This window comes from Argentina silus, assembly GCF_951799395.1.
Source record: "Argentina silus genome assembly, chromosome: 3".
In the NCBI taxonomy this organism is placed as follows: domain Eukaryota; kingdom Metazoa; phylum Chordata; class Actinopteri; order Argentiniformes; family Argentinidae; genus Argentina; species Argentina silus.
Genome location: NC_139657.1, coordinates 12,488,884 through 12,499,343, shown reverse-complemented (window position 1 = coordinate 12,499,343; position 10,460 = coordinate 12,488,884). Strand labels below are relative to the sequence as shown.

The 10,460-nt window shown below is 41.6% G+C and overlaps 1 protein-coding gene across 1 annotated transcript in view; it reads left to right on the top strand.

The window, feature by feature from the left end:
* Positions 1 to 682: 682 nt before the first annotated feature.
* The window catches only part of myrf (myelin regulatory factor), a gene marked incomplete at its 5' end in the record, with an annotated part of 19,864 nt that continues 10,086 nt past the window's right edge, over positions 683 to 10,460 (top strand). Inside the window, 3 exons of the mRNA XM_083665837.1 lie at positions 683 to 728; positions 9,364 to 9,454; positions 9,597 to 9,866. Of these exons, the coding sequence (XP_083521963.1) occupies positions 683 to 728; positions 9,364 to 9,454; positions 9,597 to 9,866 (407 nt within the window). The remainder of the gene's footprint in view (positions 729 to 9,363; positions 9,455 to 9,596; positions 9,867 to 10,460) is intronic.

Here is a 10,460-nt window from a genome sequence, read left to right as displayed (position 1 = left end):
TCATAGTAGGTCTCACATCCATCAAGGAGATTTGAACCCACCTGTCGCAGCTCCTCTCCTTCATGCGCCCTACAGGCACACCGCGCATGGCTTGGTCGCGTCAGTGTCCAGGGAGGGAGAGGCGACGGAGGGAGGGAATCTAAACGGTGGGAGTCAAGTGGTGGATGTTGACGTAAAAGTTTCTCAAAGATTCCAACTTCTTGCGTATCAATATCTGTGATCAACGAAAATATATTGTATCTAATTGAATATAGTAGATAAATAGGATGAATTTGAGAAATTACGCTGGCACAATAATTGTGCTGGATGGATAATTTTCCGCGGCTGAATTCGCGTTGCGCGACTTTCTTATGGCTATTTCTAATGATTGGCTACCGGTTGGCTGTCTGCGGTGCGGTTAGCTTTATTGTTTAAAACACTGTTATTTAAGGCTGTATGATATTATAGGAGACGGGAATAAAGGGGACGCTCAATTGATCAATAATTGCCAAAGTATTGCCTGTAACCGGAGAGGAATCTCTCCCCGAGGAGTGGATTTATGTGAGATAATAATTCCACATTAAGTCTTGCCACAGAAATTTGGATAGTCCGGGATGAACCTGTGAGAGTTTCCCGATATACGAAACTGTTTCGGTCGGACGGAGGGAGACGTTCATGGATTTTTTAACTGGGACCCGCTAGGATGGACGTGGTTGATGAAACCGAAGCGTTACAGAGGTTTTTTGAGGGTAAGAATTATTAACATTTATTGTAACATATTTCCATGTTCAGTATTTGGAAAGATATTGGTTAGAAACAGAGTGCGTCTCATTATGCACCTGAATTGCGCACTCCTGTGCTCACCTCGTTAAGACCATTCTATGAAGTTAAATGAAGACATGGATGGGATTTGTTATTGTTATTTCTACTCTTCCTCACAATATAGTCTAATATTAAAGGCATTTGACTCTCCATTCCTGGGGTGACAATGTTGTTGATTTGATTGGAATTCTGGCTGTAAACCAGTTTGTGAAATGATTGCAAATATTTGTCTTTGTGCCTGCAATTTAATTTCTGTCTCATTGAGTCTTTTTTAGGCCTTTTACAGTATATTCTATTGGACAATTTAGTAGGGTCTATAGCCTTCTCTGGACCACAGGTGGTTTATGTTCAGCAGTGTCAATAATCATGTCAGACTATTTCATCGTGGATGATGCCTTTATGAGAACCTTTGGCCCTTGGAATTACGGAAAAGATGCTCTTGATGTATTGTGTTTCGATTGTTGGGGTCACTAATGTCGGGGTCCCTTAGAGAACATGGTTATGATGTCAGAAATCCTAAATGAAAGATGGAGGAGGTTAACTCATGGTGATGAGTTGCAAGGATTTGAAGAAGCGAATGAGGAGTCCCAAGTAAAAAGGAGGTGGAGGAAAAGGAGGAGAGGAGGGGGTAGGGTATAGGAATGCAAGTAAAGATAAATGGGGTGTTTTGTAAAGGGGCAAGGGTACAATGCATGAGAGAGAAAGAAATGGGCCATCCAAAATGTGAGGTTGTCCATTGCCATTGAGTTGTGTCCATACCTGTACCTTAGGTATCTGACTTCAATAAGGGGATAGTTTAATCCTCGAGTGCTACAATATTCATACTGAACTTAAAATATCATAATATTACTTTTAACTTTATTGTCAAATTTATCATCAGTAGTGACCAGCTCCTAGAACATCGAATACATTCACCACATGTCCCTGAGTCCCAATCCTTATCATGGTTGTGGTTGTTCTGATAAGCTCTTTGTTTTAAATATACATTTTCAGTGTCCTAATATATTAGTCAGACCTGTCGAGATGCAGTTTCTGGAATCAGGAACAACAATATAATCTTGTATATTCTTACTATTTCAATGTGTTATTTGCTATTGGAGAAACAGTCATATTCTAGGGAGTGCCACAGACCACCGATGATTAATGTGACCAATCTATGTCAAACCTTCCTAGTGTCTCATTAGTAACTGTTGTGTTGAGACACAGTGTCAAGTGTTTAGAAGGAGTCAAGAGCACATAGAAACACATACTGTCGCTGGTGTGTAATAGGTTGTCTATGGAGTGAGGTCTTTATGACCGTATACACAGACTGCTGACTTGAATATACACAGCAATCCATGACTGTCAAGTGTTCCTTTCCACTTTGACAAGAATTTAGAGTGTTTACATTCTTTCTTTGGGAGTGAGAGAGATCTTTTTTCTTTGGCTTTATTTCAGCCATTCTGCCTGGAATAAAGCTGCAACTACCTAAGGCATTAGGAAACGGTTAGTTACTTACTATGGGAGTTAGTTAGTTAGTTAGTTAAAATGCACACCTACACTATTGTATGTTCTGTAGTGATAGAGACTTTGGTTTCCTCTTTTGTTATTGTACGTTTTAGCGTCAATGACTTTGGGATGACAGTCATTTTGTTGTTTTGTTATTAAAGTACTATATCACCAGATCGTACAATTGATATTTCTGATCTTCAGTTAAATATTTACCTTCATATCTGCCTTAAACTCCCCCTCATGACCTACACACATTAATCATTTGATAACATTAAACAAAACCATTTCTATGAAGCCTCATTATAGTTAAATGGTTACTTTAACCCCACCCCTGCCCAACCTTACTGTAGTAGCAGGACTTGAGATCAAGTCCCTTAGATGAACTCTGTCCAGCTTCCTTGGTTACGGAATACCTGTAATCTGATTGCACTGTGGAGAATACTCATAATTACTCATTATTAAAATGTAAAATGTAGGCTAGATTTTGATTTAACTGTACACTTTCAGACCCACATCAGAGACTGCATAATTAGGATTCAAATTTGATGGACACCATGATTTTGCACTTTACCTACTGTAGAACACACACACACACACACACACACACACACACACACACACACACACACACACACACACACACACACACACACACACACATCCTCAATCACACAATACTGTAATGTATTTGTTCACTGGTTAACTAGGGATTAATAGGATTACTGAAATATGTATACACTCACACTAATGCACAGCGCACATTCCTAGCATACCCCTGGCGGCCATTAAAACCCAAAGAGGTGAGACTAGTGTTTTTCTCCCAGTCCTTTCCCTTCCCTGTGCTCTCACTCTGACTCCATTAGGGTGACAGTGAGCAGACAGGGCGAGGGGGAGAGATAGTACAGACACAGGGTGGGGTGGGCCAGGGCTGCTGAGAGAGGCACACCAAAACCCCTAAAAACACGACCTCTCCCTCTCTGACACACTTACACACACACGCACGCACACACACACACACACACACACACACACACACACACACACACACACACACACACACACACACACATGCACACACACAAACTGGTGTATCAAAAGATTCTGGCAAAGATCAGCCAAAAATGTAGAGAGGGAGTGTGTGGATTAAGTTCCATCACTACTCTAATTCTGTCCAGCATCAGTCTCTCTCCCAACTCATACATTTGGAGGTTGTACATTGCATTCTGCTCACATCATCATGGCTAAAGTTTGACATTTAACATACGATTATTCAGAAATAGTTTGGGCTATATAACATCTGTTTGTGTGGGATGGTTTGGGGAATTACGCGCATGTGATGAATTACGTTGCTTGAAGTCTGAACTTGAGTCACAAGGATGATGACCCGGGTTCGATACCCGGTCAGCAACACAGTACATGTATGTGCCATGTCATGTACATTAATAACAGTAGATGCAGTCAGGTTATAAAGGGATACATACAGTACACTAATAATGGGATAATAAGCCAACACACGTGTGTCTGCTCTGCTTATGAACATTTACAGTAAGCACATAACATTAGAAAACATTACTTCTTGATTTGCTATTTTTAGATTGCTCAGCAAACCATCTTTAGTATCCAAATGGGTTGAGAGTTATTCTTCTCTAAAGGCCTTTTTACACAAGATTACAGAAGGTCTGCTGTGGGGTTTTTGGACGGTGTTTTCCCACTAAGTCACACTGTACATCCAGTGTGTGGTAATGGATAGGAGCGCCTTATTCAAGGTTGGAGAGCTCTGGTGATGAAGTAAGGGAAGTTTGGCTCAGTCGCATGATTTACAGCTGTAACAGTGTATTGCTGTTACCGGAATGTATTGTTTTTGTCCAGCCAGGCGTACAACACTTACACGTTTACTTAGTTTCCCATCTTTACAGCTTAGTCCCATCCGTACTTAATAATCCTCGATCAACAAATGTTGGTTGTTGTTCAATTTGAGTTTCTAGAAGTTTTACTGTACAAGAATTAAGCCATCGTCCTCGCTGTTTCTTTATCAGGGAATAAAGCTCGGCTTCGAATGCCTCTCGGCCAATCACAATTCTTGTTTTGATCAACCCATTGTATAAGTGTTAGAATACTCTTGGCCTCAGTGCTCCTTTACAAACACATCAGTTTTGACTTTTCTCGAGAAAGTTGTGGTTCATTTTTGGTTGCTCTATCGAGATAATGGTTAACAGAAGAGTGATCATGATTGTTGCTTCAGTATTTCTTTCCGTTTGTCTTGTTATTGACACAGCTCAACCATTACTTATCAAGAACATGCGTTACAAAGTTAGACTTTTTCAGGTTCTGTTTCTGTCGCTCTTGTGTTCTGTAACTTGTGGTCTTCGTCTAATACAGCACCAAACTGACCAAACTAGTGGGGATGTCCTACAACAAACCTGTCACCCCTCAGATGCCTTGAGTCTCTACCTGTACCTCGCTGTTTCTCTCTCTCTCTCTCTCTCTCTTTATCCCACCCTCCCTCCCTCTGTTTCTCCCTGTTTCTCAACATCTCTCCATGTCCCAGTCCCAGCCCCATCACTCCCCATAATCTCCTGAGCCAGGTCTGCCGGTGCGCCCAGTGCTGGTGTGTGACAAGGGCTGTGTGTGGTAGCCTGGTACAGCCCTGTCTCATGACTGGGGAATAATCCCCATTAAAACACACACACACACACACACACACACACACACACACACACACACACACACACACACACACACACACATACACACACACACACACACACACACACACACACACATACACACACAAACACACACACATACTCACACTTACACTCATACATACACGGACAAGGACACACACACACACACACACACACACATACACACACACACACACTGACACGCACACACACACACACACACACACACACACACACACACACACACACACACTCGTAACCCCAAAGTGCGACTCTCAGGTCCAAAAAGGAGAGCATTACAGCCACAGTATGGAAAGATGTGAAAAATAGAGAAGTATTCCTTTTCTCATTTCTGGTTCAGGTGCACTCATCTCAAGGACGTCAAAATGCTTTGGCTACGTGCAGGTATTCCTTCTCTCTGTCTATGTGTCTCTGGATGTGTCTGTGTTGTTGTCTTTGACATGTGATTTCCTGATGTCATTCCTGTTTGTTTGTTCGTTTTAGTATCAATGACAGTATTAGTCATTTCATTATTTGTGAACCTAATTGCTCTATTTCCAGTTAATTTGCAATATTTAATCTCAAACAATACACAGACATTTAAATGAGCAAGGCATGTAAAGAAGTGGGAGATAGCAGGTCTTTGAAACCATCTAGCAACTTACAGTAGGCAATGGAATATGTCTGTTCAGGTAGAAATGTTGACAGGTGTTTATATTTGAGAGTGTGTATGGACTGGTGTGTGAATATGTCAGTGTTGATGTGCAACCAGAGTTTCCTAAATGGTAGATTGATTGCCTGTTTGAATTAGGCTTAGGCTAGCACTGCATGTGGAAACATTGCTGAAGAAAAATGAATAGACCAGTCCACATCACAGATATAAACTTCACTGTTGTATTTACCAGAACAATGGGACTACATTGTGTTAGCTGTGTTGTGGCATTAGACTTGTGGGACAGGATAAGTGGAACATTGGGGTATATGAGAATCAGGCCTAAAGGTGCTCATGGACATGGTTATGACACAAGCCAGCCAGCCATGGATGTGAGATTGGAATAAACCTTTCACAGTTCAATACAGTACTTCATGAGGCTATTGAGGCTGTTCATATAATGAACTTGTTGGCAATTTGGCCATTTTAATTTCAAAATCTCAGGCAAATGTCAGGTATAGTATGATGCAGTTAGTATTCTCTTGGTAGGAGAGGTCATTTTATCTGTGGAGTTATGTTTTGATAATTGAATTTGATGGTTCAAACTGTAAAATGTGTGTGTGCGTGCATGCGTGTGCACGTGAGTGCGTGTGTTCACAACCAAAAGCATTCTGGGTCATATTTACTGTCTGATAATGATTATGGACTTTGCGCCATCACACTTTGTGCCACTGTTAATGTTATTAATGATTAACACACGCACACACACACACACACACACGCACACACTCGCACGCACACACACACACACACGCAAATTAGGCCATTTGTTTTCACAAATCTGTCGCAGAAGTGGTGTACAACCTACTGTACAGTTGTGCAATACAATGCCATGCACTTACAAGCATCTTTAGGAAATGATACATACACTTTCCTTTGTATTACCTATAAAATAGAATGAGTTACTTCCTTGTTGTAACACATGAAAGTGTCATGTGGAGTTTGTACAAATGTTTCATTTGTAGAAAAAAGAAACGGCAGAGAGAAAAAAAAGAACAGCGGAGGATACATTAGATAAATTGATATGAGTCAAACCATGATTAATGAGCATTCACACACACACCCCTCTGTTTGTGTTCATCTGGGGTTATTACACTGTGGACAACTCAGGCATTGAAATGGTGGCATAACACACACACTGCCCCCCCAGCCCCTAATCTCTCAAAAGGGCAGTCTGTATCGAAGTTGGACTGACAATCATCGCACTGTTCCCTGATGGGCACAGCTGGACAGAGCAAGACATAGAGGACAGGAATATTTACACATCTCAATCCACACTATTTCAAACTCAAATTACAACTGATTTACTGGCTCCAGTTAGGTTACATTTCTACTCTACCCATGGTTTGTCATGAAAGACATCACAGTGCTGGATTTGGTTTAGATTTTTTTTTTTGTCATGCTCTCTTCATCCCTTGTATTTACCTCTCCTGTTTTCTCTTTTAACTTATATTCTATCACTTCTATCACAACTTCTATCCCCCAATGGTTATCTGTCATCATTCCACACCACTAGCTGTCTTTATCTCTCTCTGTCCTGCCCCCCCCCAACCCCCCGCCCCCCCCCTCCCCCCTCTCTCTCTCTCTTTCTCTCTCTCTCTCTCTCTTTCGTTATCAGTCCTGCCAGCCTAAATTTACTGCCAATTTGGGTGGGGTGCACATCTGGACCTTATTTAAGGGAAACCATCCTTCTCCTCTCCCACTCACTCTGACATGTGTTCACTAACTTCTACTGACTCTTTCTGCCCGTTACCAAGACAAGAAGACAAGTGACCCTGGACCAATAGAGTTGTTCACATTGGAGAAAAGAACCGTCTATTAAGTTCAGGAGAAAAAGAGTGTATCCATGTGTGTTTGAGAGTAAAACTTGTAAAAAAAAATATATATATATAATTTTAAAAAAAAATACACAAACCTGCTGTTGACCTTGAAATCACCTAATGCCATGAATAGTTAAAATAAAATAAATACATTTTAAAACGGTCTAATTAATCAATTCTACAATAGATTATACTGTATGTTCACTAGGAGTGTTACAGTAGTCAATCCCCAGACAAAAGGACAAAATGATTATTTGAACATATGTACTCATATCAATGATCTACAGTACTCAATTGTTGTTGTATTCCTTTTAGATATTTATTCAACATAGGCTGCTGATAGGATACAGAATCCCACCTCATATTTTGGAGAGCCACTGTAGTGGACTTAATTGCTATGTGGTTGCTTCTCTGATGTTGGGGAAAGAGTAATGGGTGATATGACAGGGACTGAGACATGAGGAATTCACAATTGCCTGAATGCCGAGCAAGTGAGATTTGAAATTGCGGGTTTTGAGATCGAGAGAGATGAGAGAGAAAAAGAAAGAGAGTTTTTCCAACACTAACACAGAAATTCTTGGCATTCCGAACTGAGTAGCAGCTTAATCTATCAAAGAGAGGGAGAGGGAGAGAGCTTGGGGTCTGGGGGTTGCCTGCCCACCCACTGTACACCTCTTACTGACCCCCTACCTCACCCCCTCTACCCCATCCCCACCTCTCCTCTCTCACACTCACTCCGTTTCTCTATTCACATCTGCCATCTGCTGTTTGACTGTCTCCTTACCCTCAGAAAATCATTGTAAAACACAGCAGATGCAAGGCCATTTGCTTCCAAAGGTGTAGTCGCTCATTTGTGTGTGTCCTACATGTTAGTGTTTGTGGAGATTATAGGGGTCATGTGATTGGGATTTTGGGAGCTTTGCCTGAGAAAGGGTGAACATGGCTCAGGACTGGTGTGAGGGAGAGAATAGGGGGATTAATGATTTTAAAGACCACCAGAACTGCAAGCAGAATTTTCTTTCCTTATACCACTCACAATTTATAGAATAATTTTTTAGATTGAATGGTTGTTGCTGTTGATGATGATGATGATGATGATGATGATGATGAGGAGGAGGAGGATAATGATAATCATGGCCATGTTGATGAGGATGAGGATGACAATGGTGATGATGAATGAATAGTGGCAGGAGTACTACTTCTAGGAGTAAAAGTGTTAGAACAAGTAGTATAATAGTACAATATCATCATTCCATATTAGACAATTAGATTTAAAAAAATAAATTAAAAAAATGAGGGTGAATAAAAAAGAGTCCAGGGTGAACTAGAGGACTCTCAGTGAGTGACTGATCAATTAAGATCAGATGAATCATTGTCTGTGGCCACGGAATTCCCTGTCAACACTCACTCACCCCATCGTTCTAGAGTCCTGCTGAAACTCAGAGTACAAACCCGATCTCCAGACTCCATTCTAAAGCTACGACCTTTAAATTCTCAACTAGTGAATCAGAATTCACCTCCTCTATGCTTAACATGAAAAAAAAAACATTTGTACATGTTTCAAGAAGGGGCTTGTGGACAGCACATTGATTGAGTACAATGACACTATATTTTGATAGAATGCCCAAAATACTTTAATGGTTTTCTGTAGAACCCTCACATTTGACACTATCTGATAAAACTAGATAAGAACAGTCTTACAGTGAACCATTACAACATGTGCTTGTGTTGAAATCAGTGGCGTTATCAAAGTGGAAACACTGAGTAGGGTTGATGAGATGAGAGGTTCCCATTGCTAATCCCAGAACCCCCCATTTCCCTTCTGTCTTCCCTGGCCCCCTCCTTATCTTAGGTCATGATATTACCAGCTCTCTGGAGCCAGCCAACATCGACACCAGTATTCTGGAGGAGTACATCAGCAAGGAGGACGACAGCACTGACATGTGAGTGCCTCAAAGTCTCCCAAAAACCACATCCACTGTAAACAGCCTGAAAACAACACACGGTATAGCATCCCATTCATAATAACAATTCATGGGCATTATGATTTCTATGATTGGGCTACTTTGGTCTTTGTTTTTTCAGCTGTTTTACAGAGGTCCACAGCGGTGTCCCAGGGCCAAATTACTCATCCCCCCAGGCAGGAGTGTCCTCCTCTGGGGGGCTGGTGTGTGGTGTGAGCCCCCCGATCCCGCTACGCCAGGTAGCCCCTCCGCCTGGGCCCCCTCCCTGTCAGAACCCCTACCCTCCTCCTCCGCCCCTGGGTCTGCTCCGGCACAACTACCCCTGTCTGGGGCAGCAGCAGCAGCAGCAGTCACACGTCAAGCCGGAGCACAGGGGCCACTACGCCCCAGGGTAAGCAGTCAGAGATAAGACAGATGAGGGGGGGATTCAGAGAAAGGGGGGTGGTGGTGGTGGTGGTGGTGGTAGTGGGGGGTGTTAGGTATTTCGGATGGATACACATAGCTGTTATTGAGAGATTAAGGAAAGATGTAGATTTTCTTCATCAGTAACTCCATAAAGAGTAGCTATTATATCTACTGTATGTGTGATGCACATTTTAAAGAGAAGTGGACACACAATTCACCACTACGGCATTGGATATTATTCAAACCTTCATTATATAATGCTTGCTCTTCATCACATATCGAAACTAGACGCACACCCAAGTCTAAGTCCAGGTCCATTATGCAAGCAGTACTTGATTAAACTTCACAAATAAACCACTGGGAAAGTGAAGAGAGGAGGGAGTCTGATATGAGAGTCAAATTACAGAAACCCAGTACATATGTAAAGACACACAACCGGAGTATCATAGATCAGATCACCTCAATGCCCCATGGTTTCTCTTTAATATTACCTGTTATGATTAGCTGTATGAAAAAAAAGCATATATATTTGGAGATATTGTTCAAAACTAAACTATTAAAACTAACATTTTCCACATTG